Source organism: Chiloscyllium plagiosum, unplaced genomic scaffold (genome assembly GCF_037043375.1).
Source record: "Chiloscyllium plagiosum isolate Xiang-an unplaced genomic scaffold, Cpla_swu_hap1 HiC_scaffold_19, whole genome shotgun sequence".
In the NCBI taxonomy this organism is placed as follows: domain Eukaryota; kingdom Metazoa; phylum Chordata; class Chondrichthyes; order Orectolobiformes; family Hemiscylliidae; genus Chiloscyllium; species Chiloscyllium plagiosum.
Window position 1 is genome coordinate 54,073,879 of NW_028270157.1, and position 27,697 is coordinate 54,101,575.

The window sequence follows — 27,697 nt, forward strand, 5'->3', positions numbered from 1 at the left end:
ACAAGAACATCAAGACCATTCCATGCTACACTTTGAAGTCCCTCTATTTAATAGTCTGCATTTTGAATCTTCCTGCAAAAGTGCATAACCTCTCACTTTCGTACAGTAAACTGTATCTGCCAAACGTTTGCTCACTTACTCTATACTCTTTGTAGATTTCTTACATTATTGTAAGATGCCCTCCCACCTACTTTTGCATTGTCAGCAAAGTTGGATGCATTTACACTCTGCTCTCTCCTCCAAGACATAATAGATAAGTAATTGCTGCCCTAGGACCAATCCTTGTGACACTTCAATTACAAGTTGTTCTGCTATAATGTGACAGTTGCGTTCCTCTGCAACCTCGCATTATCGAAGAGCACGCTTTGGAAAACCGTTATGGAAAATTATACTGTAGAAAATCACTACAGAAAATCACTACACCCATTCAGTAAAAAGTTTGCGGTTTCCAAACAACATCCACAATTTGTCAATTGCATTATAGCCAATTTGTGTTGGCTATTATACCAGAGCAGGCAAAAGTGAGGACTGCAGATGCTGGAAACCAGAGTTTAGATTAGAGTGGTGCTGGAAAAGCACAGCAGGTCAGGCAGCATTCGCGGAGCAGGAAAATCGACGTTTCATCCATTTTCCTGCTCCTCGGATGCTGCCTGACCTGCTGTGCTTTTCCAGCATCACTCTAATCCAAACTATTATACCAGAGCAACCTGTACTTACGTATTTCCAATCAAACTGAAAAAAGATCCATTAATTACGACTCAATTGTATGTTAAGACATCATTTATCCATTCTAATACATTAGACTCATGTATCATTTCTCTATCCCTGCATCAGTCGAAACAAACACTCAGACACAGTATGGTTTTACCTCCATAGTTATTCCGGGCCCTGAAGGGATAGAGAACAATCGCCTATGTGCACAGAGATATGAGTTCTCGATCTTCTCTCGAACAGCACATTCTTAATGAATTATATAGTTACTTAAAGGGAGCAGCATCCAAGTAAGGCAACATTTATATTGATTGGGTGACCATTACAATCAGTGAGCATCAACAGTAAAGATTAAGCCATCTGGTATTACGCAATGAATGCCCTTAACCTTGTTAACTGACTTTACATAACAAATGCTTTTTCATCTTGTTAAATGGCTTTACATAAGGAATGTTTTTTCATCTGGTCAACCTACTGTCCTTGCCTCCAGCACCTCATTGTTTACTGCAAGTTTTTATCTGATCCAAGGCATGCTAGCTGAGCCTTTGTCTCATGCAACCCAAAATTTAACTCTTTCCCTATCTGTTCATATCTTATACACTTTCTAAACACAATATCACGAGCTTCTAGCTTGTGCAATAACCTTATCAAATATCTTCTATAAATTCAAATGCACTACATCTACCAGTTCTTATCAGTCTGCTTGTTATATCCTCCAAGAATGCAAGCAAATTTGCTAAACAAGACTTTTTTCACAAAACTATATTTACTCTGATTGCATTAAGCTTTTCCAATTTTTTAATTTAAATTTCTTCCTTACCATCTGCAGCATTTTTCAAACAGATGTTAGGTTAACCGAAGTACAATCGCCAGCTTTTGGTCTCTCCTCCTTCTTGAATAAAGGCAGTATGTTAGCAAGTTTCAAATCCATTCGAACTGTCTCAGAATCCAGTGAGATCCACAATATGACATCCAATGCCTCTGCTATCTCTGCAGCCATTTCTTTTAAAACACTTGGATGTAAGCCATCAGATCTTAGCATCCTGCCTTTAGTCCCATTAGTTTGGTGAATACTTTGTCCCTCTCGATAGAGACTGCTACATGATCTCACCTCCCATAGCCATCCTGCTTGTGTTATCTTTGGCATGCTTCTAGTTTCTACAACATGAAGATTGGTGCAAAATATTAGTTACAATTATCTTCCATTTCCCTGTCCCCAGTTATCAATTCCCCAGCTACATCCCCCAAGTGTCCCACAGTTGCTTTAGCTACTCTCTTTTATTATATATTCATGGAATGTTTTGTTGTTTGTTTATATATTTGTTGCCAATTTATTTTCTCAATCAAGCTTCTCCCTCCTTATAAGCCATTTAGCTATGTACTGCTGGTTCCTAAGAAAAATCCCAATCTTCTGACCACTTGTTTCCACTGCTTTGTATGCCTTGGGTTTTAATTGGATACTCTCCTTGGAATCTTGTTGCTAAATCTACAAAGTGCATTTTGTTTTATGCCACACTTTCAAATGCTTTTGAGGACAGATCAGTAAACTAAATGTTTTAATACAATTACCTTTCTGCACACCAACATCAATAACATTTGTTTAATTTCTTTGGAGGAGTTGTGTTCCAGTAAAGCATTACAATTGCATAAAATTTCAAAGAGTTAGATTTTCCAAATGCATCAGCTTTGTTACTTTACATATTCAGTGTCATCTATACTTTTATTTAAATTAATGGAATTCTTAATAGCAAGAGTATTTTACAGGACACTACATCAAGACTAACATAGTAATAGATTCAAATAGCTCTACAAGGAATAACGAAAATCTTTAAAAACCAGCAATCACCCCCAGTTCTGAAACAGGAGGAACTTCTAAATTCCTTTACTCTGATCCTTATTACTCAAAGTTTAGTAACATTTCAGCCAGTCTATTCCATTAAAGCTACATATACCACCTAACACTCCACAATAATGAGAGCATAACTCACCTCTTAACTCCCTAAAGACTGTCCACAAATCACAAGGTACAAGCCAGGAATATGACTGAAAACCCCCCACTTGACAAAAACACAAACTCGATACCAACCAGGACAAAGCAGCCTGTTGATATTATCCAGAAACATTCAATCTCTTCACCACTAATGCTCAGTAGCAGCAAGTGCACTTTCTACAAATACATTGTAGAAATTTACCAAGACTCCTTAATAGCATGTTTCAAACCCATAACTGCTGCCATCTAGAAGGACAATGGCAGCAGATACATCGGAATACAATCACCTACAAGGTCACTATCCTGACTTGGATATTTCTTGCCATTTCTTCACTGTCACAAGGTCAAAATCCTGGAATGCCCTCCCAAATTACATTGTGGATATATCTACACCAAAATGGACAGCAGCAGTTCAAGATGGCAGGTCACCACTACTTCTCGAGGGCAACAAGGGATGGGCAGTGAATGCTGGTTCAATCAGTGATACCCATACCCTGCAAGTGAATTTTTTAAAAATTGAAAGATTCTGCCACCAGTACATTAATTACTGGGCAGAAATATTTTCTGACCAGAGCAATGCCCTCTCTTTGATCCATATCTCCAACTTCTTCTTTTGAATCTGTTGTGTTTAGTTTTTTAAAAATTCTATACTACCATTCATGATACTTTGTGTAATAATGGTATTTTGAATCACACCAAAACATCGAGTGCCTACAGCTTGGATGTCTCTCGGTTTATTATTTTACTGTAAGCCCCAAATTGTATTTGATTCTCAAAATTGTCAAAAGCACTTGTCTTCATTTCTCTTAGTTAATTTTTGTGTACTGTACTCTCACCCATGAACTGTATCTTTCGCCTTCCAAGTCCATTAAAACAGAGTCCTGCATTTTTTGTACTATGGCTGATTTTCCCATTTGTGCCAGAAACACCATTGGAAAGGAAACTTTCAGAGAACATTTTTAGTGCTTAAGGAGTGTGGATTAGCTGTGTGCTTTTTCTCTGCAAATTTAAATCCTGTCAAAACTAAAAGTTTGTCTAAACACAACATGTTTGCACAGTCTAATGACTTAAGATACCAGGACTGGGGAATTTCCAAATAGAATGTATGCAGTTTGGGATACAATCTATTGAATTCCAATTTGAACTATTCGATGGAATTATCATTTTTTCTAAACTTGTCAAAATCTGCCATGCTTCAGAAGCAGATTGTCAGCCAACTTCTTGATATTATCCATTAAAGTTAAATACTTTCTCCAAAGCTTCATTCATGTCACATTAATATCCAATTCTGAAAAAAAAATTCTATCTTGCTTTTGTGCGGTTTTGAAAAGCCAAGGCCATACCTTGTCCCCTCTTCAGTGAAGAAACAACCCAGGCTCACATTGTTACTTCATTCTTCCACTAGGCTGAGGGATCCCTCCACCCCTCAATCCCTCTTTGGTTAGAATAATGGTTAGCTTTCAATCATGAACCCACAAACAGCTAACCATTGTGTTGGTACTGTTGGAATCTAGGCATATATTATTTCCAATCAAAGTTTAATTCCAACTCACATCACAAAACTCAAATACTACTGATACTTGTTCCCTATGTCATATATATGTAATTCTCACTCAGTTATTCTTTAATTAAATTATAATTCTCACCAGAACTCTACTTCTATTTCATCTCAAACATCCATACCAGACATGATGAGATAACATTTAACACTAGAATAGGGGCTCTTGTGGTGCAGTGATAGTGTCTCTACCTGGAGACCGGGAGGTTCAACACCCACCTGCTTCAAGTGTTTGTAATTCATCTCTGAATTGCTTGATTAGAAAATATCTTTAACACCAGAATAAACTAGACTAGACTGCATCCAGTCCATTCACCATATGCTTCTGATCTGCCCAATAACTGGAAGACCATCAGAGTATATAGTCTAACTGCAAATTTACTATAATACAAAATATTTTTCTTTTTGGGACTATAAATTTAAATTTGAAGTTGGACTGCTATCTAAATGAAATGCTGGGAGATAATTGCAACTGGAAAATCAAATGTTGCATATTTGTGAGCTGCACAATATAATGCTTTTTGAAGCAGCGATGGGGAAGAGCTCAAGACAGAGTGGCACAGAGATTCTTTGGAATTAAAGTAGTTCTGCCTGACTACAGTCCTTCAATTGACTGACTAACCTGCACAGTGCTAAAAGCTCCAAGTACCAGGGCAGTAGAGAGAAAACACATCCAGAGTCTGCAAACTAAAAGCATCCATCTCCCTCTTCCAGTGTTGAAAAAAGGCAAAATAAAAAGCTTGAAAGAAAGAAAGAATACTGACAAAAGACCTAATTTCACCTGATCAACCATCACCTTAAACACAATAGCATGTCATCACTGTGAAAATTAAAAACAAGACTGTGATAGATGAATAAACCCACTCTTGAAATCTGGACCAATGATCATTGGAATTTTGTTTAACCGGACATATTTGTTTTCCTTCCTAGGCCCTTTTCATTTTGTCTGCATTAATTCTGATTAAATTTTAAGATTCTTTGGGAATCTTAAAGGAAGCTTAGTTTAAGTCACATTGTGGTACATTAGAAATCCCTCCTTTCGTTCTGTTTTTTTGTTGAAATCGTGTTTCAATAAAACGTTATTTTTAGTTAATCATAAAACCTGATGCAGTGCTTTTGTTCTAAATAGAAGTAAGACAGGCAAACCCAAGACCAGTAGCATTTAGAAGGATAAGAGCAGAAGATACATAAAATCTGCCAGTTGTAAATACCTCTTCAAGCCACTCAACATCCTGATTCAGAAATATATCACCATTCCTTCAGTGTCAATGGGTCAAAATCCTGGAATTCCACCTCTCTGGGTACATACAGCACTTGGATTGTAGCAGTTCAAGAAGGCAACTCATCACCACCTTCTCAAGGACAACTATGGATGGAAAATAAATGCTGGCCCACCCAGCAATGCACACATCCCACAAATGAAAGTAGTCATCTTTGTGGTCTAGGTGGGATTTTATACATTTTGGGATGGCAGCAGGGCATAATTAACAGCACACTCTTCCAACTTAGGTCATAATACAAAGCTGCATTTATTACAAAAAAATACACATAAGAAATAAACAACTTTTCTTGCTACAGTAAACTGGCGGAGTTTAAAGCAAACATTTCTGAATGAGCTTAATTTTAAATTAAAACACGAGCTACAGGCACTATGGAATCCCTCTTTTGAATCTTTCTTCACCTCGGAAGACAAAATATGTACCAAAAATAGTAGGGAATCAAGGAGTAATGAGATTGAGCAACTTAAGTTAAATAATATCAGCATTAAAAAAAGTAGCAACCAAAAAGAACGAACCGTTGACAAATTCCCTCAACTATATCTTCGGGTCCTAAAAGAATTGGCTGCAGAAACAGTAAGCGTACTCATTGTAACCTTTTATCTGTTTTTAAATTCTCTAAGTCCAGCATATTGAAAAGTAGTAAATATTTTCACCACAATTCAAGAAAGAAAGAAAGATAATAAACAAGGAACTACAGGCTAGTTGGTTCAACCTCATTATTAAAAGGTGATTATAACGAGGGATTTAGAAAATCATTACATAGTTAGGCAAAGTCAACAGGATTTTCTGAAAAGAAAATCATGTTTGACAAATCTATTGGGACTTTTCTTTTGAGGAACCAGCATAGTTGATAAAAGGAAATCAATGTAAGCAGTGTATGTAATTTTATGAAATGTATGCAACAAAATGATTGTTTATTAAACAATCTATAGATTTGAGCAGTTGCTATACTAGAACGGACAGATACTTTAAGAAATTAAGCACTAAGTTGGTAGGGTGTAACTAGTGCAGTGCCACCTGGACTACTGCTTTTCAATCAGTTATCCACAATATTTAATAATGACTTTTGTGAAGGGGCTGAGTAATATATCCAGATTTGCTGGCATTACAGAGCTAAGTAGGAGAAGGGCGGCAAGGTGGCTCAGTGTTTAGCACTGCTGCCTCATCACCAGGGACCCAGGTTCAATTCCACCATCGGGGAACTGTGTGGAGTTTGCACATTCTCCCTGCGTCTGCTTGGGTTTCCTCCCTGTGCTCCGGTTTCATCCCATAATTCAAAGATGTGCAGGTTAGGTGAATTGGCAATGCTAAAATTGCCAATAGTGTTAGGTGCATTCGTCAGGGGTGAAGTAGGGGAATGGGTCTGGGTGAGTTACTCTTTGGAGGGTCGGTGTGAACTTGTTGGGCAAAATGGCCTGTTTCCACACTGTCGGGAATCTATCTAATAAACTAAAAGCAAGGATACAAATAGCCTTCAAAAGGGATAGATTGGTTAAGTGAGTTGGTAGAATTATAGAATTATAGAGTGATCTCACGTTCTATCAACTCACTTAACCAGTCTTTCTTTTGAAGGCTATTTGTAATAATGAGAGATCATTCGCTTTGGTAAGACAATCAGAAAAATCAAGACTGTTCAGATAGTAGAAACTTGTAATGTTGATAGATTAATGTATCCTCATACAAAGGATCAAAGTTGGAATGCAGGCACAATATGCAATTAGTAAGGCAAATACCACATGGGTTTGATTGGTGGAACAGTAAAGAGTCTTACTATAATTTTACAGGTTTTGAGAACACCACAACAGGGAGAACATGGACAGATTTTATCTGCTTATCTCTAGCTTTTAAGCTCACGAAAGAATGAGACATAGAAATAGCACGTGACCATTTATTTTATTAATCATACCCAGTCAGGCCTTCAACAATAAAAATCAACTTTTGTCAAACCTAATTTGATCGTCAAACTTTTTACAGAATGAATGCTGTGTTAAATTCGGTTTAAAATAACATAACCTTCAGGCTTTAGACCTGTATGGGGAATCAACCGCAAATAGGGTAGTTCAATAAATTTAAACCAAGAACCAAACTAAAGGGGGTATTTCCATCTGAATCAAATTAATTTGGCTTTAAAAAGTAGTTTAAAGGTAAAATAACAGAGGCACAATTTTAAAATTCCGATCAAGTAATGCATGAAGTGAAGCAGTTGAAGCTATTTTATTTTATTTGTATAAAGTCAGAGAGGAGTGAACCACTGACTCCTGGACAGTAGCTCTGTTCACCACGTCCCTCTCCTCACCTTCTCTGGCCTTCTTCTTCCTCACCAAGGTTCCTCCTAGCTTTCCCAAGAAAGACTCGTCCTTCTTCATCCTGCCGGCTTTCTGCACATTCTGTGACCTGATCGGTGTGGTAGCCATTTCTCCAGCCGCTACTCACTGACGTCGCCAATACAGTACCGTACAGTACTGCGGTTCGTCTGTAGGAGCCGCAGCCTCAGGATGTGGCTAACCGCCACCTCGCCTCAACCCACCCACCGGCCCGCAACCTCGCACGGCCACACTCCCAAAACAGCTCCCCCTCTGACTGGATGTTGCTAACCGCCACTTCCCCCTCGCACGGCAACACTCCCAAAACAGCTCCCCCTCTGACTGGATGTTGCTAACCGCCACTTCCCCCTCGCACGGCCATATTCCTAATACAGCGCCCCGTCTGACGGGATGTTGCTAACTGCCACCCACCCCATCTCGTAGGCCACACTCCCAAAACAGCGCCTCCCTCTGCCAGAATTTAACTGATCGCCACCTCCCCCTCGCACGGCCACATTCCCAAAACAGCGCCACCTCCCCCCCTCGAACGGCCACATTCCCAAAACAGCGCCACCTCCCCCCTCGAACGGCCACACTCCCAAAACAGCGCCCCGTCTGACGGGATGTTGCTAACTGCCACCTCCCCACCCCATCTCGTAGGCCACACTCCCAAAACAGCGCCTCTCTCTGCCAGAATGTAACTGACCGCCACCTTCCCCTCGCACGGCCACACTCCCAAAACAGCGCCACCTCCCCCGTCGCACGGCTATACTCCCAAACAGCGCCCTCTCTGCCGGGAAGTGGCTGAACGCAAGCTTCACCCTCCCCAACCCCATTCACATGGTTACAATCCTAAGACAACGCCCATTCTGCCAGACCACCAGCTCCTGGTATCTCATGGTCACTAGGTTGCATCTGACCTCCACCTCCCCATAGCTCTCACATTTACTCAGGCAAAGTGAGGACTGCAGATGCTGGAAATCAGAGTCTAGGTTAGAGTGATGCTGGAAAAGCACAGCACGTTAGTGATGGAAATTCCTGAAGGGCTTTTGCCTGAAACGTCGATTTTCCTGCTCCTCAGATGCTACCTGACCTGCTGTGCTTTCCAGCACCACTCTAATCTAGACCCTCACATTTACTCAGCCTGACCAAATTCTCAAGGCAATGCCTCCTGACCTTTACCTTCTCCCAACCCTCACCCCCTCATGGTCACATTCCCAATGTAGCAACTGAAGTGAAACTAAAACAATTTCAATTCAATTCCTCCAGATAAGGCTAATGGTCACTTCACTCAATATATATACACACAGACTCTTAATTCAGTGTCCCTATCCCAGCACAATCACAGTCACATTCCTGAGTATCTGCACCCTCTGCTCTGATGTGGCTGATCACCCGCTACCCGCTCTCAAAAAGAGACGTCACCACATTCCCCAGGCCGCTGTCCAGAAGTAGCTAGCCACCAAAGCCACTCCACCATCATACACACACTCATCTGAGTCACATTCCCACTGCACCACCTCCTCCTCATGTCTGCAGACAACACTCACCTGATACGGCTGCCTGTACTCTCATCCTCTGTCAGTCTCTCTTTTTCAAACTCCCTCCTGGAATGTGATCAATTTTGGTTCCCATCCCCACAGAAAAGTTATACTGGCATAGGAAACAGTGCAGACAAGCCAGACTAGACTGATCTGAGGCAATAGAGGGATTTTCTAATGGAGGTTAGGTTAAGTAGTTTGAACTCTAGAAGTTAGAAGAATGAGAGTTGACTTTGTTGAAACATACAAGATTCTTATGGTGCTCAATAGGATAGCTGTGGAGAGATTGTCCCATAAGGGGGAACAGTCGAGAACCAGAGGACATACACATTCTCAAAGTAGGTGTCTCCCATTTAAGACACAGAGGAGGAGGAATTTCTTTTCTCAGAGGGTTCTAAATCAGTGGAATTTTTTACTGCAGTGTGCAGTTGAGACTTAATTGTTAAGAATATTGAAGGTTGAGATAGACAGTTTTTAATCATTAAAGGAATCCAGAGTCATGGAGACAAAGTAGGAAAGTTGATATAAGGATGATGAGATCAGCCAATTTAATTCACCACCAAGAACCAACTTTATGTTTCCCTTCATTAAATAAATGTTGACTACAGTACTGTGAATAGACCTGAATGCAAAATGGATTTAGGCACCTCTTCAGGAATAAAAGATTAAGTCAAGATAATACCTTCCATGCCTTGACTATTTTATGTGCACCAATAAACTTGTACAGTGAAGAAACTATGAGATATATATGTGAGGATTTTGCTGTCAATTGCTGCATGTTAGGGCTCTTGGGGTGATCTTTATGTCATCAAACATAATAAACTTCATAGGTAGAAAGCCCCAATCTGGAGAGCTCTGCAAAGATAGCAATGACCACCAACACAGTGACACAGTTCATAAGTTTTCACTGGCAAGACAAATGCAAGCAGAAACACATCAGCCACAATGTCAGACAAGATCAAGGGTTGAATGGCTCATGCCTGTTTGAGTATTTATACCAATAGTTATCATTTGTGCAGTGTTTAGTATTAAATAAAACCAAACTGTATCAAATTACAGACAACTTTATTATGTTTTTGATAAAGTACTGGTTCAGTTTTCAATAATGAAATACATGTAGATTGCTTCTTTTCAAAAAAAGGTATCATAGAAACCTTATTCCTGCTCCAAACTGGACACCATCACATATCCTGCATTGGATAAAAACAGAGATTACAACAAACTTTGACTTGGTAACATTTGGCATCAAAATGAATAAAAAAAGTCTGTCCAATAATTTAATTTTCTCTCTTTCAGACTGATAAATCTGACATATATTACTAATGTTTTTCATTTTAATTTCTGATATCCAACACTATCTTTTAGTTCCTATATCAAGGATTCTACAGTCCTATAATGGAAAAATTCCAGGGATTCCTGTAATCTGAAGAATAGAACACTAGAGACACTCAGCAGTTTGGTAACATCTGTGAGGAAAACACAGAGTTAACGTTTTGAGTCTGGTAGAGTTCTGAGGAAGAGTCATATCAGTCTTAGAATGTTAACTGTTTCTCTTTCCACAGATGTTGCCTTACCTTAAAGACCTATAATCAATATATCAAACCAAAAGCAAACTCATATCTCAGACTGTTTTATTAACGCATAGTTCAACAAAATTCCTTATTTAGCAACATTAGCTTCACTATTCGGTTATATTTCAGTTTAGACAACCCTGGATCCACAGAGAAATGCAAGATTTCTCATCATTGTGGACATAATACTCATCCATTTTTTCTTTCAAGTGTTAAAATTGGCAAATAAACTGCACAGATCAATGTGTGTACATAGCCCTATATGTACACAGTAGTTTAATAATGTATTATTTTAATATTAGTACACTTTTAAAAAGTTTGATAAATATGAGCAGACTTACCTATCCCCACTCTGTACACCCATGGGAATACAATAGTTGAGTTCCAGTCTGGCAATGTTTCCCAGTCTCAGGACAAGCCCTGCCCCATAGGACCATCGGATACATTCTGCCAGCTTCTGCAGGTGTGCATTGGGACCTTCGCCTGCAAAAGATTCAAAAAGGTTTTCACATATACGTGAAATAAAAAGTATTTCCAATTAAGCTCCTTTGCTAAAACAGCACCATCACATCAAATGTGATTTTTCATTACTTAGTACTATAAAACGTAATTTAATTGCAAGTTCATCCTAATGGAAATATTCTCATGTAAACCACTGAAATCGTAGCAGATTTTTTTTTATTTGTTGTGGAATTGGATAGGTAATAAACCCTAAATTAAGAGCAACATGATCACAAGCAAAATACTGCATTTGTATTTAAACTCTGATAGCAGATATTTAAAATACAAATCAGAATTATAGCTTTTTGCAAGGTTTGTAGCTCAGGTTGAGGTTTAGGGTGTAGGTTTGCTCGCTGAGCTGTAGGTTTGATATCCAGACATTTCATTACCTGGCTAGGTAACATCATCAGTGGCGACCTCCAAGTGAAGCAAAGCTGTTGTCTCCTGCTTTCTATTTATATGTTTGTCCTGGATGGGGTTCCTGTTCATTTTCTGAGGGGTTGATAGATGGTATCTAGATCTATGTGTTTGTTTATGGCGTTGTGGTTGGAGTGCCAGGCCTCTAGGAATTCTCTGGCATGTCTTTGCTTAGTCTGTCCCAGGATAGAGGTGTTGTCCCAGACGAATTGGTGTTTTTTTTTCATCCGTGTGTAGGGCTACGAGGGAGAGAGGGTCGTGTCTTTTTGATGTTTGTGTATCCTGGTGGCTAACTTTCTTCCTGTTTGTCCTACGTATTGTTTGTGGCAGTCCTTGCATGGAATTTTGTAGATGGCGTTGGTTTTGTCCATGGTTTGTACTGGGTCTTTTAAGTTTGTTAGTTTTTGTTTGAGTGTGTTGGTGGGTTTGTGTGCTACTAGGATTCCGAGGGGTCTTAGTAGTCTGGCTGTCATTTCTGAAGCTTCTTTGATGTATGGTAAGGTTGTTAGGGTTTGTGGCTGTGTTTGACATTTCGACTGGGACAACACATCTATCCTGGGACAGGCTAAGCAAAGACATGCCAGAGAATTCCTAGAGGCCTGGCACTCCAACCACAATGCCATAAACAAACACATAGATCTAGACACCATCTACCAACCCCTCAGAAAACAAACAGGAAATGACATCACCACAAACCCCAGGAACCCCATCCAAGACAAACATATAAATAGAAAGCAGGAGACAACACCTTTGCTTCACTTGGAGGTCACCACTGATGATGTTACCTAGCCAGGTAATGAAACATCTGGATATCAAGCCTACAGCTTAGCGAGCAAACCTACACCCTAGAATTATAGCTGTGTATTTATTTTAAACTAGCAAGGACAACGGTCTACATTCCGGTATCATGAATTTTTGAAACTACTATGTATAGATGTGATGCTTGGGAAATTCCTACAAGACAAAACATTAGTTAATGTCCCTCATATATGAAAGCATGGGATACAACAATTCTATTGTAATTTAACTAATCGATGCAGTGTAAATCTCATTTCAAAAATAACTTACAAGAAGCAATCACCTATGGAACAAATATTTGCCATACCATAGTTGAGGTTACAAAGGTTGCCAGCATTCAAGAAGAAGTGTGTTCTGAAAAGATCTCCAAATCCTCCCTGGCCTGGACGGAAAGGCAGAGGTGTGTAAAAGTGCAGTCCTCCAGCCCAATATGCTTCACCACCAAGGTAATCTCCTTGTACAGTGGAAATGAGAGGGAGAATCAAACTTTGATACATGATATACATTTTATACATATAAAATTTAAACTCCAAAGTAATGCAGCTTTTGAATGTAAAAAAAGGACAGAATTACATTAAATGTGAAAATACATTCTTTTGTAAAAAATACAAGCATAAATACCAAGAATAATTACTGTTTTGTTCATATGACAGAATATAACTAATTCACTTGCCTCAGACCTGTTCTATGATGTATAGTTCAGAAGACATGAGCAACTCATGCCTAGAAACTCTTTTCCCTACAACCACTTAGAAGCATTTCAATATATTGCATCACTGTAACCATTGCATTCCAAGGGTTAATATTTTGTGCAATTTTAAAATCACCAAGTTTTCATAAATAGGCTCAAACACTACTTGTTTTTAATATGAATTCCAATAAAGAAAATTATCACTGACTGCCTGTGGCCTCTTTCATTATTCCAGCACGTTTTTTGTTTCACTTTGCTAGAGGTGGATTTAAGATCAATCAGTGACTGTAGCACTGATAGAAATGTTTGCAGAATATCATGTTTGGTGATTTGGATGAAACTGATGGATGTACCAGACTTGAATTTCTCGGAGGCATTTTTTAGATTAGATTAGATTACTTACAGTGTGGAAACAGGCCCTTTGGCCCAACAAATCCACATCGACCCTCCGAAGAGCAACCCACCCAGACTCATTCCCCTACATTTACCCCTTCACCTAACACTATGGGAAATTTGGCATGGCCAATTCACCTAACCTGCACATTTTTGGACTGTGGGAAGAAACCGGAGCACCCAGAGGAAACCCACGCAGACACGGGGAGAATGTGCAAACTCCACACAGACAATTGCCTGAGGTGGGAATTGAACCCAGGTCTCTGGCGCAGTGAGGCAGCAGTGCTAACCACTGAGCCACCGTGCCGCCCATTTGATGAGGTACCACAAAGATTACTGCAGAAAATAAAACTGTTTGGTGTAGGAGGGAACATATTGGCATGGGGACAAGATTGATTAGATAGCAGGAAACAGCAATCATAAATTAGTCATTTTCTGGTTGGCAAAATGTAAGAAGTGGAGTGCCACAGGGATCATTGTTGGAAACTTGACTTTTTGCAGTTTATAAAATTGATTTGGATGGTTGCTAAATTTAATGATAGGTAGACAAGAGGTTAGAAGAGGCAGCATCAGGTGCTGGAGAAGTCAATGTTTCGGGTGCAACCCTTCTTCAGGACTGGGGGTGAATGTAAGGGGAGCTGCAGATAAGGGGTGGGGGGTGGGGTTGGGAATAGGGGAGGGGTGGTGAGGTAGGGATAGGTGAACACAGGTAGAGGGCATGACCTGATTGGTTGATGGAAAGAATAATACTCAGACAGGTTGGAAGGCAAGTTGTGAATAGCACACATGGAAGTGACAAAGGGAGTTAGATAGGATAAGTGACTAGGTAATGGTCTGGCAAATGAAGCTTACCTGAAAGAACGTTTAATTGCCCATTTTGGTAGGAAGAAAAAAAAACAAATTATTGAAATGGGAAGAGATTGCAAAGCTTGAAGATGCAGAAGAATCTGAATGTCTTAGTGCATGAATTGCAAAACGTTTCTAAGCAAGTAATCAGAAGATGAATGGAACATTGTTGGGATTGCAGTTATCAGGGAAGATTAAACAGTTGCAGAGAAATTTTCTTTAGAAAAAGATGAATGGGTTGGACAGGATAAACATGAAAAGATTGTTAGCACTTGGGAGGGAATCCAAAACTAGGGCTAGAAAACAACACAGAAATAAGGAGACAAATTTTATAAGCCATTGGAACATGGAACTCAGTACCAAAGGAATTGATTGAGGCAAACAGCTTAAAATATTTTCATTGAGAAACTAGGCAAATGTGATATGAAAGAAATAAGGACACATTGAGGTGTGGTGTATTGAATAATAAGACTTACATGAAATATCAACATGATTATAGACTAGATGGACCAAATTATGTGTATCCAACCACATATCTGAGCTATCACTAAGCAAGCCTATTTCCACTGCCATAACGTCACTTGAATCCAACCCAGTCTATGCTCATCTGCAGCTGAAATCCTCATTCCCTTTTAAGTCTAATGCACACCTGCCACGTCCCTCTCACTCTACTGTGTGTAAACATGACGCCAAAGGTTTGCTGATCATGTCTTTACTTTCACCAAGTCCCACTCTCCCATCAAGTTGCAAAGTTCAATTAAGCGGTGCTTAACCAGTGCATCAATTTTTAAAATCCTCATCCTGGTTTTCAAATTTCTCATGACTCCATTTCTCCCAACAATGTCCAAGATATTTGCAATCTGCTCATTTTAAATGCTTCACCACTTAGCCATGAGGCAGCTGCAGGCTAGTGGCTTCAGAACTCCCGCCCTAAATCACTCTGCTTCTCTTACCTCCTTTCTAACATTCTTAAAACCTGCCTCTTTTAAAAGTTTATGGTCATCTACCTCAATATCATCTATGAAGCTAGGTGAGAAAGCATGCTTTATAATGTTTTTGTGAATTGATGTAATATAATGTCCCAAGGCAAAGATACAAAATAAGCACACACAATAAATATTGTTGAAGAACGCCCTATTTCGGAGCTGTATATTCAATATAATTCTACTTTGGCTTTCCTGAAATTTTTCATCTGCTATATTAAAGTCAGAGATATATTTTCCAGCCTCTTCCAGACAGTTCTGATATAGTACTTAACAACAGTAGCACAGCTCAACTAACACTTTATCATAAACCAACAATGACCAATCTTCAGCAAAGAGCTGGCACATCAGCCAATAATTCTAAACCCTCTTGAGCACAGGCAATTGTCACTACCTAAATGCAAAGCAGGGATTGAACTGGCAAGTCTACCTGCTGTTCAGCTCAGTGACACACTGAGCTATCAACCGAATAAGAAGTGAAACTTGATTTTGTCTTCAAACTGCAACAAGGTGGGGAATTCACATCATAAAAAATAGTTTTAGAACAGGTAATATGAAGAGCTTTTCTATTAACCTTTGTTAAACATGTATATGTGTCTTCATGCATATCATACCTTCACTCTGTGGTCCAATACTGTACATGCTGAAGCCACGCACAGTTGTTGGCCCTCCAAGGTAAAATCTGAGTATCAAACAGATTTGGAAGAGTCAGTAATAAAACTAGCCGATCTGCACATTACATGCCATCGTTTTCACTGTCCTCACAGTGAAACATTTCACAATGGACATTGGTCCAAATGTCATTCTATATAAAAATAAACACATTTGGATTTAACAGTATCCCTTTTCATTCTTTAATAATGACATGATTTATACACTAATGGAATTTTATTGAGCATCTTTAGATTCACAAAAGCCACCTGGGACAGAAAAAGATCTATCCAAACACCTATCCCTCATGTAGCACTTGTAGCCCTAATAAAACAAAAATCACCTTCCCACAAGAAAATATGATGTGGGTCACATTCCTAATCTGGAATTTTTATATTAAAAGCCTACCCCTCCTTGAACTCAACTGCTAAAAAAAAAAATCAAAATGCACTAATTCTTCTACTTGTCTTTTGTCTGTTACTTCTCACTTAACACTCCCCTCTACACCCTCCCACCACCCTATCTCCATTTCCTTCCCCCGAATTTCCTGCTTACCATTACCAGCTGCCTACCCTGTTCCCTGCCAGTCACAGCACCTCTAGCTCCTTTACTCAATCCTTTCCCAAGATCCTTACAGCAACGGGGGGAAGCAAGGGTTTGATTTTTTTTCAAAAAAGACTGAGCATGCAGAGTTTAAAAGTGGAGGCAACAATATTTGGAGAATGTCCCCAGTTTAGAAATCATGCAGAAACAAAAACAAAATGTTACAACTCACTTTAAATGAGTAATATCTGTACTTTTGTTTCAAGTAGCTGATAAGTCTTTCCCTCCCACCCCAGTACTCAAAAGAAACTTGACAGAGGTTGGGAATTTCATGGAGAATTGGGGAAAACATGTACTAGACACTTCTGTTGCAATGCATTAGCATTGTGTGACAGTTGGCTTTAGTAATAGTCTTACCATTAAACATTAGACTTTGCCCTACTTATTCTTTTAATAGACAGTAAGTCAGAATATAATGTTCTAACTTGCAATTGACTGTCATAGCTCCTGAAAAGCGAGATCCATTATTGGCAATCCAAGTTATAATTCATGGATACAAGTACCCCAGAAGCAGCTTGACCAGGAAAAAAAAAAATGGTGAATATTCAACCCTTGATGAATCTAGACTTTCAGATGAGCCCTTAAAATCTCAACCGTCTTACTTATGGGTGAGCAAGAAAACTACAAACAGTGTATTTGAAGTCCAATAATCCACAAATAAAAACACAGGAAATAAAAGTTTGCATCAACTGTCTCCCTTCACACTACCAGATTAATTTCCCTCATCCAATTTTCCTAAATAATACATTTAGCCCATTTTATGTGCAAAGTAGTACAGGAAAATTCTGTTCTAGTGACAAGATGTGGAATGTCCACACAGATGAATGAAATGAGTTGTGGCACCACAGCACCCAAGTGCTCCAGAAGATGGATTAAATGAGGTGTACCATGTCCTTATACTGTGTTCCACAATGCATTTTAGTTTCATTGTCTGTACTAGAACATTATCTAATAACCAGCACATAGCTACTTTCATTTACCACTGAAACAAACACTCACCTATCAGCAATAGAGGATGGCTTATCTCCCATGGGTACGAGAAGACCACCCCACAAGGAAGCTGAGAGAACCTAGTGATAAAACAAAAAGATAAATGCAGCACTACATAAATACAAGGAACTATCCTTGATGTAAACACATCAACAAAGCAACACAACAACCATTCAATCTCGTCACATTGCAATGCCGCAAGTCATTCTATGCACTTTTTCAGGAATGCAACTTGTCTAGCATATCACAAAGCTGCATTGTACAGGTTATAATCAATTCTACTACATGAAATCTTGTTCGAGATTTAACATTTCTAAGCTCATGAGTTGTATTATAACCAGAACTAGACTGAAATCATAAGTTCTTACACTATCCCATAAGAGGCTGGTATTGAGCTGCAGCTCAACATCCTCCTTCAAAAAGTTCACGTCACCTCCGGTGTAACCCGCCAGCTCCTATTCAAAGGAAAGAAAACTGATGTAATAACAAGCATGCTTATGAACAGGCAACAATTATTCTGGCTTGCACTGCATGTAAAGTGCATACACAAGACTAACAGCTTCATAAGTATAATGTTTGATTTTTTTGGCAAATGATTTTCTCCAACTACTTTTAAACACCCAAGATAAATGAGGACTTTTTTTTATTGATAATGTTGCAAGTGAAACAGATATGAAAGATTTGCTCAGTTTCCTTGTTTGAACGGCCTGCATTGACTAGATCAAGCAATCTTGGAACTGAGAATTTCTGCCTGTAACGTGCAGCATTTTTCAAAGCATCGAGAATAGAATAGCCTTTATTGTCACATATACTCAATGAGTATAGTGAAAAGTTTTTACGTCGCCAATTATAACGTCAACTTAGATACAGAAGTTTCTAGGCACAGCTTCTTTAGTTACAAGATTTAGGCAATACAGAAAATGGAATGTCCTGCATTACAGAAATAAAACTTCAATATAGCAGACCACACTGGCACTTAGCTTCTAGTCTGCACTAGACCCTGACTCCATACCGTGCCAGAGACATGCCATGTTGGGAGGCATGGTTGCCACACCATGCCAAGAAGCCCCTAAAGGAGGAGGTTGCTGCAGGAGGTCACCACACCATGCTGGGAGGCTCCTATGGGAGGAGGCCAGTGCGCCAAGCCAAGAGGCTGCTGCACGAGGTTGCCATGCCAACACCAGGAGGCCACTGTGGAAGGTCACCACACGGGCAGGCCACTGCACCAGAGGAGGCCAGGAGTCGTCGCTCGCTGGAGGCTGGGAGTTGTTGAGAAAGAAGAAAAAGAGAGGGGGAAAAGAATGAAGACAGAGAGGGAAAAGAAGAAGAAAAAGAGAGAGGAAATATTAACTCTCTTTCTCTCTGTACTCTGCCACCATCTTGAAATTAGCCACTAGGGCTTCAACAGCCACATTGGATGGGAGTCAGGAGCTGAGGTCTGAGCTGACTGATGGAATGAAGAGAAAAAAAGATAACAGTGATTAGGTGACTAGATTAGTAACTCAGAGATAAAACTAAATCATGCTGGAAAACCTCAGCAATGTCTGTGGAGAGAAGAGGAGTTAACATTTTGAATCTGATATGGCAGTTCTTCAAAACTATAGTAACTTGGAGGCCTAGACCAACTATATGACCAAAGGTCTTATCAAGTTTAGATGACATGGGATCTGGGAGGGGAGAGCGTAGCCATTTGGATAGAAAGTTGGTTTGAAGGTAGGATATAGAGGGTTGTTTTTTTGAACTGGAGACCTGTGACCAGCAGTGCACCAAGAATAGGTGATGGGTCCACTCCTTTCATCATTTATATAAATGATTTGAATATGAATATAGGAGGCATGGTTAGTAAGTTTGCAGATGACACCAAAATAAGTGATGCAGTGGACTGCAAAGATTATCTCAGAGTACAATGGGACCTTGATCAGATGGGCCAATGAGCTGAGGAGTGGCAGGTGGAGTTTAATTTAGATAAATGTGAGGTGTTGCATTTTTGTAAGGCAAACCAGGGCAGGACTTATACAGTTAATGCTAGGGCTCTGGCACCTCCCTCCCCTACCTGGACCTCTCCATCTCCATTAATGATGACCGACTTGACACTGACATTTTTTATAAATCCACCGACTCTCCCAGCTACCTGGATTACACCCCTTCCCACCCTACCTCCTGCAAAAATGCCATCCCGTAATCCCAATTCCTCCACCTCAGCCGTATCTGCTCCCAGGAGGACCAGTTCCACCAAAGAATACACCAGATGGCTTCCTTCTTTAGAGATCGCAATTTCCCTTCCCTCGTGGTTAAAGATGCCCTCCAACGCATCTCGTCCACATCCCGCACGATTCCTGATGAAGGGCTTTTGCCCGAATCGTCGATTTTGCTGCTCGTCAGATGCTGCCTGAATTGCTGTGCTCTTCCAGCACCACTGATCCAGCCTCCGCCCTCAAACCCCAGCCCTCCAACCGTAACATGGACAGAACACCCCAGTCCTCACTTCTGCATCCTACCAACCTTCGCATTAATCATATCATCCAAAGCCATTTCCGCCACCTCCAAACGGACCCCGCCACCAGAGATATATTTCCCTCCCCACCCCTTTCCGCAAAGACGGTTCCCCGCGTGACTACCTGGTCAGGTCCACGCCCCCCAACTACTCAACCTCCCATTCTGGCACTTTCCTCTGCCACCACAGGAATTGCAAAACCTGCGCCCACACCTTCTCCCTCACCACCATCGAAGGCTCCAAAGGAGCCTTCCACATCCAAAGTTTCACCTGCACATCCATCAATGTCACTTATTGTATCCGTTGCTCCTGATGCGGTCTCCTCTACATTGGGGAGACTGGACATCAACTCACAGAGCGCTTCAGGGAACATCTCCGGGACACCTGCACCAATTAACCCCACCACCCTGTGGCCCAATATTTCAACTCCCCCTCCCACTCTGTCGAGAACATGCAGGTCCTGGGCCTCCTCCTCCGCTGCTCCCTCACCACCTGACGCCTAAAGAAAGAACGCCTCATCTTCCGCGTTGGAACACTTCAACCCCAGGGCATCAATGTGAACTTCACCAGTTTCCTCATTTCCCCTCCCCCACCTTACCTCAGTTCCAACATTTCAGCTCAGCACCATCCTCATGACCTGTCCTACCTGCCAATCTCCCTTCCCACCTATCCACTCCACCCTCTCCTTTGACCCATCACCTCCATCCCCACCCCCATTCACGTATTGTACTCTTTGCTACATTCTCCCCACCCACCCCCCCATTTATCTCTCCACCCTGGAGGCACTCTGTCTCTATTCCTGATGAAGGTCTTTTGCCTGAAATGTCGATGTTCCTGCTCCTCGGATGCTGACTGACCTGCAGTGCTTTTCCAGCACCACTCTGATCTAAACTCTGGGAAGTGTCCCAGGGATGCAGGTGCATAGTTCCTTAAAGGTGAAGTCACAGGTAGACACTGTGGTGAAGGCGACGTTTGGCACACTTGTCTTTACTGGTAAGAACACAGAGTGTTGGAGTTGGGACATCATTTTGCAACTATACAGGAAACTGGTGAGGCCACTTCTAGAATATTGTGTACAATTCTGGTCACCCTTTTATAAGGATATTGTTAAACTGGAAAGGGTGCAGAGAAGATTTACAAGGATGCTGCCAGGTTCGGAGGGTTTGAGTTATAGGGAGAGGCTGAACAAGCTGGGGCTATTTTCCCTGGAATGTCGGAGGTTGAGGGGTCACTTTAGAGGTTTATAAAATAATTTATTCCTAGGGTGGAGGGGTCCAATACTGGAGGGCATAGATTTAAGGTGAGAGGGGAAAGATTTAAAAGAGATCCAAGGGATAACTTTTCCACGCAGAGCGATGTTTGTGTGGAACGAGCTGCCAGAGGATGTGGCGGAGGCTGGTACAATTGCAATATTTAAAAGGCATCTGGATGAGTATCAGAATAGGAAGTGCAAGCGGGCATCAGAGCTGCCCCGCATTTGCCACGGGACTATGCCTACATCAGTAAAACTATAGGAACTCATTTTGTGTTTTAAACGGCAGCCGCAGCTTAAACTCACAGAATTCAGCAGCTGCCAGTCCGCCCACGTGACCGGGAAATGGGAGCCAGAGGACAGATCAAATCCACACTAGGCCAGACACTAACCATGACTCATAGACCGAAACTCCAGAGCTAATTAATATGGAAACCCATCTCCTAATCAAATCAAGAGACTGACTGAAACACACCAATATTCATCAATACAGAACCATCCTGACACAAAGGACAGGCATCCACCAGACAGGAACGAACAGACTAATACACACCAGCACCCCAAGGGAACAAAGGGGGGTGCTAGCCCCCAGCCCTCACAGAGAGAGACAAGCAGATAGTACCCAGACCTGTTTACATAATCCAATTAGCACCCTATTGTGTGTACACTGCAACTCTCCTGGGACAGCAGGAAACCCACCATTTGCACCTACTCCAGCGATGATGGGGAACTATCATCCCATTCATACTCAAAATCCTCACATTATATACCTTTCTTTGTCAGGATGTGTAGCAGCGCGCGGGAACAGCAGAACAGCCGAGAGTTGGACCTCGGTTGGTCTCTGCCGGTGTTACAGTATCAATAAACATTACTGATTGTTGAACTGCACTCTGGGCTTGGACTGATATCATTTCATCCGCGCTAACAATTGGGGGCTCGTCCGGGATGCCGAAGGCTGCTGGATCCCTGCGACGGCACTGGGTGAGTATCTTTACTCTTTTACTTCTCGCGTAAAAGTCTCCCAGTGCCCCGCAAGGGACTTCACTGCCGACTGTTATCTAAACCTGTGAACAGAGTGAGTCCGGCAGTCGTGTAACGGTAGAGTACTCTTTAAAAGTGTGTGTGTGTGTGTGTGAGTGTGAGTGTGAGTGTGAGTGTGAGTGTGAGTGTGAGTGTGTGTGTGTGTGTGTGTGAGAGAGTTATCCTTCGCGGGTGGATGATTGGGGTCGCGGAACACTAGTAAATGTGTGCGTGATTATTATTATTGTCGTTTATTGTTAATGTGCTACTGTGACTGACGGACGATCCTTGGACCGACGACTTTAGGTACGAGACCCCGACAGATTGACCCCACGTTTAAAAACCGACCAAACAAGCCTTCCCGCTTGACCTCTGCAGTGGGAGTTAGGGGACCCCATTGTACGTTGAGCCCGGTTTTAGCGCCTTCCTTGCGTACGCGGTAGAGGCTGGGAGGTCTACGCGTGCTACAAGAAGGGAAGTCCTCCAAACCAGCCCGAGACGCTGAGCCTCTGGGCCAAGCGACGGTTACGCGCTCTGCCCATTGACTTCGCGGTCCCGAGGTGTTGGCCTCTGCAGGATCAGGCACGGTTAGGTCTGAGTTCACGCCCCCCCCTTGCACTCGGGCCCCTGGTTCACGCCTAGTGTTCGTGGGGTACACATGGCCGCTGAACGTCAAGCGGTGAGAGAGAGACTCACGGAAACCCAGGGTCGCGCGCTCAGGAATTGACACGCGCCCCGTCTGTAACTATCCCCACCCCTGCCCAGGTTGACCCGCGGGGCTAGGGTTCGACTTACAGGGAGTGGGCTCCCTGACTGGGAGATTAATAAGCTAGTGCCAGCGACATCCCTTAGCACGCCTGTTAGCTTTACTTTAGTTTAGCTTCTGTCAAGTTACACCCACTGCGCCCCGACCATGGGTGGAATCGCAGCTGAAGACCTAGATTGGGGGCCAGAGGGTTCCCTTACCCGTTTTATAGCCAATGAGAATAAAAAAGTTATTAAGGCTATGCTTCGCTCAGGCTGGCGACCCGCTGGATGTACAGCGCGAGTGGTGGGCCCGCCAGAAGAAAGATAGCTATGAGAAAGCTTGCGTCCTGGTGCTACAGGCACACATTAGGCTTGCTGGCAAGGTTCAGCTTTATGTCCAAGACAAGAAAAAGCAGGCCACAGAGCACCTAGAAGCCCAGGCACTTGCTGCCCGTACGGTTTTACAGTCCTTATCCGATGCGCCCAGCGCCCCGCCGTCCCCCACCTGGGACTGGGAGGGGCTCACGGACAATCCGGACCCCCGGGAATCGCGCACGGGCTATGCCCGTGCAGCCCCGGTGAAAGTTGAATATAACCCCGGGGGAGGGGACGGGCCACGACCCTTGCCCATAACCTCCGCCTTAAGATGACCTACATCTCCCTGACCCCGGGCGACACCATGAAACTTCTGGACAGGCTCCCCGCCCTTAAGCCTCGGCACAATAACGCTGAATTTTGGCAGAGGCTTAGGGAGATGCAGATCTGCCACAACCTTCACCAGAAAGGGTCCTGGTGCGCTGACCTCAGCGACAGCCGTCGCGAACAGGAGGTTGCTCTCGCCGACTTCAAGGCTGATGTCAGCGAGGCGCTCAGCCATACACCGGTCAACTGGAACGCCATTGTGGGTATCACTCAGAAACCTGGGGAGGGCGCCCAGGAATATGGGGTCCGCAAGTTTGAGGCGTTCCGAGCACACAGCGGGGTTCCCGACGCTGATAGGCAGAACCCCGCATTCATTCAATTATACAAAGATGGCCTGAGCCCTGCACACCAGGCAGTCCTACGGACGGGCCTGGTGCCCTATGTCACCTTTGCGGAGCTTGAGAACTGGGCCATGTCCCTTGACAACCGAGCGGCGCCCGCCGTTGTGGCAGTTTCGATGGACGAACCGGACGTTTGCTTCCACTGCAAACGGACGGGGCACCGCAAAGCCCAATGCCCGCTCTCTTTCCGACGCCCCTGGGGTCCGGGTCCGAAGGGGGGCCCGCCACCTTCACAGCCGCACTCCTCACGCCCCCACGACCAGGATCGCCCCAGACAAGGGGTCAAAAGTGACCCCAGCCCCCACAAACCCCCCCCCCCCCCCCCCCGACTGGGATCAACTCAGTCGGGGCCAGCTGCTCGAGCTTTTACAGCTGCTCACCCGACGCAAAGACTGAGTAGCGTCGGCCCGCATCCCGGGAGCCGACCCCCGTATCTGGGTTTCCGCATCACGAGGGGGCTGCCGATGCAAGATTTTGATTGATACGGGGGCGTCGTCCTCCCTCACCGACCTCAACCTTCCCTCAACCCACCACTCCATTTCCATTAAAGGGGTTGGTGGAAGCTCGGTGATTGCACGCCGAAGCGAGGCCGTCCTCCTAGAGGTAGACAACATTTTACTCCCCGTGCATTTCTGGGTTTGCCCAAACTCGGAGGGGACGATTATGGGTATCGACCTTCTGGGCGAACTGGGGGCGGTGGTAGACGCGTTCCACCGCCGCCTCCTGTGGACATCCCGCAAATTTCACAAGAGCGCCCACGAGGGTAGATGGGTGCCCACTAAATCCGTCGCTGCGCTTGCCCCCAGTGTGCCGATCGCCCGGGACTGGGCCTTTGGGGCTGTCTGCCAACTAGTCCCAGAGGTGTGGGCCACGAGCAAGCAGGACTGCGGCCTGCAGGACTGCGGCCACGAGCGGATACCCGGTCCCATACACGCCCCGCACCGACAATACCCGATTAAACCTGCGTGCCACTGAGGCAATCGTTGCCGAGCTCACCCGGCACGGCGTCCTGCGCCCCACGGCGTCCACCACCAACTCCCCTATATGGCCAGTCCGGAAGCCGGATGGGAGCTACAGGTTCACCATCGACTACACGGCACTCAATAGGGTCACCCCCAGAGAGCACCCTATCGTAGCCAGCCCGACCACCATCTTCAACGGCCTCGAACCCTCACAGCGGATCTTTACTGTCCTGGACGTGGCGAATGGCTTTTGGTCCATTCCCCTGCACCGTGACTCACAGGACAAGTTTGCCTTCACGCTGCGGGACAGACAGTATACATGGAGCCGCCTGCCGCAGGGCTTCCACAACAGCCCTAACATTTTCCACAGGGTCATGAGCCGGACCCTGGAGGGGTGCGACCTCTCCCCCTTCTCGAGCACCCTCCTACAGTATGTAGACGACCTTTTGATCGCGTCCACAGACGCGCGCCACCACCTGGGAGCCCTGGCCACCGTCCTGCGGACCCTCAGTCGGGCAGGTTTCAAAATAAGCCCCACGAAGGCCCAGGTCGGACTGGCTAAAGTCCGGTACCTGGGACACGACATCAGCTAAGGAAGCAAGACCCTACCCCCCGACCGCAAGTCGGCCATCGCCGACATGCCGCGACCGGACACAGTCAGGGGAATCCGCCACGTCTTAGGGCTTTTTAACTACTGCCGCTCTTTCATTGCACATTTCGCCACTATCGCCGAACCCATTCAGCGCCTAGTGAAGGGGGCAGGCCAGGAGCGGAGAGGGTGGTATGGGGACCCGAACAGGACGACGCTTATTCTAAGTTAAAGTCCCATCTCCTCAGCGCCCTGGCCCTGCGCCTCCCTGACCTATCAAAGCCCTTCCACATCTTTTACGGCCTCGAAGGGGGGGTTTTACAGGGCTGTTGTCACCCAAACCTCAGGCGATCACATGAGACCAGTGGGTTACTACTCCACAAAGAAGTCCCCGGTCGTGAAGGGCATGCACCGCTGCGTGGCGGCGCTGGATTGCGCCGCATGGGCGGTCCGGGCGTGTGAGCTGGTCACCATGTCCGGCCAGATAATTTTACACACTAGACACACGATAGTCGAACTCCTGAATACGGGCCACCTCCAGACGGTCTCGAATGCCCGCAGGGCAACTTGGGAGGTGGTTCTCCTCCCCTGGGACCAGTCCATTCAGATCGTTAGGGCCACAGGGCCAAACCCCGCCGACGGGATTATCGCGGTAGGGGAACCCCACCATTGCCAGGCCGCCATCGACTCGGCAGTCGCCCTCACCGCCGCACTCCGCCTGGGAACAGGCAAGCAGGTAAACATCTTTACCGATAGCCAGTACGCTTTCGGGGTAGCCCATGATTACATGGCAGCGTGGAGCCGCCGGGGCTTTATTACGGCCAGCAGTGGCCAGATTAAACACGAAAATAAGGTCCGCGACCTGGTGGCGGCCGCACGCCTCCTCCTGCTCGTTCAGAATTGCGCACAGCCCGGAGAGGTAGAGGACTGGCTGGCAAAGGGCGCAGCCCGCGACCCCGATGGAGTGTGGCAGCACGGCGGCAGGGTCGTGGCCCCCGCGGCCATCAGAACGACCTTGATGCAACTACACCACGATCCAGACCACGCGGGCCGCGACGGAATGCTTGCTAGGCTCCAGACCGACTGGTGGTGGCCCGGCCTCGGCCACAACGTGGCCAAACACTGCCGCCGATGCGTTGTCTGCGCCCAGCACAACCCGGGGCGGCCCCTCCGCATTCCCCGGGCGCACCAGCCACGGCCCAAGGGGCCCTGGGAGAATCTCCAGGTTGATTTCATAGGCCCTCTACCCTCCAGCCGTGGCAAGAAGTATTGCCTGGTGATCGTTGACCATTTCACGCGCTGGGTAGAAGCCTTCCCTACACGGGACTGTACATCCGCCACCATGGCCAGAGTGCTGGCCTTCGACATCTTCCCGCGCTGGGGTGTCCCCTCCAGATTGACTCGGACCAGGGCACGCACTTCACCGGGCGCACAATGAAACTGGCCTGCCGCCTCCTAGACATCAGACAGAGCTTCCACATCCTGTTCCGTCCCCAGAGCTCCAGGATGGTCGAGCGCATGAACTTGACCCTCAAAGCGGCGATTGCGAAGGCGATCGCCGAAACAGGGCAGGGCTGGGTGGACGTTCTGCCCAGCATACCGATGCGCTTAAGGGCCACCCCAGGCCGCTCCACTGGCCTCACTCCCTTCGAGCTCATGACGGGGAGGGCCACGCGACTACCAGAGAACGTCATGGTCGGGGGGGGGGGGGGGGGGAAGGAAGACATGCCCCCCCCCCCCCCCCCGAGGGACAGGATGACGCG

General features: G+C 44.5%; 2 protein-coding genes across 4 annotated transcripts in view; both read right to left on the bottom strand.

Moving 5' to 3' along the window:
• The window catches only part of parvb (parvin, beta), an 81,516-nt gene extending 73,473 nt beyond the window's left edge, over nt 1-8,043 (bottom strand). The window contains exon 1 of one of the 2 annotated variants that reach the window (XM_043709207.2): nt 7,836-8,041. In XM_043709207.2, coding sequence (XP_043565142.2) covers nt 7,836-7,953 — 118 coding nt within the window. In that variant the 5' untranslated portion in view covers nt 7,954-8,041. Of the gene's footprint in view, nt 1-7,835 lie in introns of both variants that reach the window. The other variant, XM_087997397.1, reaches the window with a different exon arrangement.
• Nucleotides 8,044-10,431: 2,388 nt separating this feature from the next.
• LOC122559551 (sorting and assembly machinery component 50 homolog) overlaps nt 10,432-27,697 on the bottom strand; it is a 46,765-nt gene continuing 29,499 nt past the window's right edge. For both annotated transcript variants that reach the window (XM_087997398.1, XM_043709206.2), the window contains 6 exons: nt 18,196-18,282; nt 17,837-17,907; nt 16,198-16,265; nt 12,978-13,124; nt 11,296-11,437; nt 10,432-10,573 (listed from right to left, as the gene is read on the bottom strand). In XM_087997398.1, coding sequence (XP_087853524.1) covers nt 10,528-10,573; nt 11,296-11,437; nt 12,978-13,124; nt 16,198-16,265; nt 17,837-17,907; nt 18,196-18,282 — 561 coding nt within the window. In that variant the 3' untranslated portion in view covers nt 10,432-10,527. The remainder of the gene's footprint in view (nt 10,574-11,295; nt 11,438-12,977; nt 13,125-16,197; nt 16,266-17,836; nt 17,908-18,195; nt 18,283-27,697) is intronic.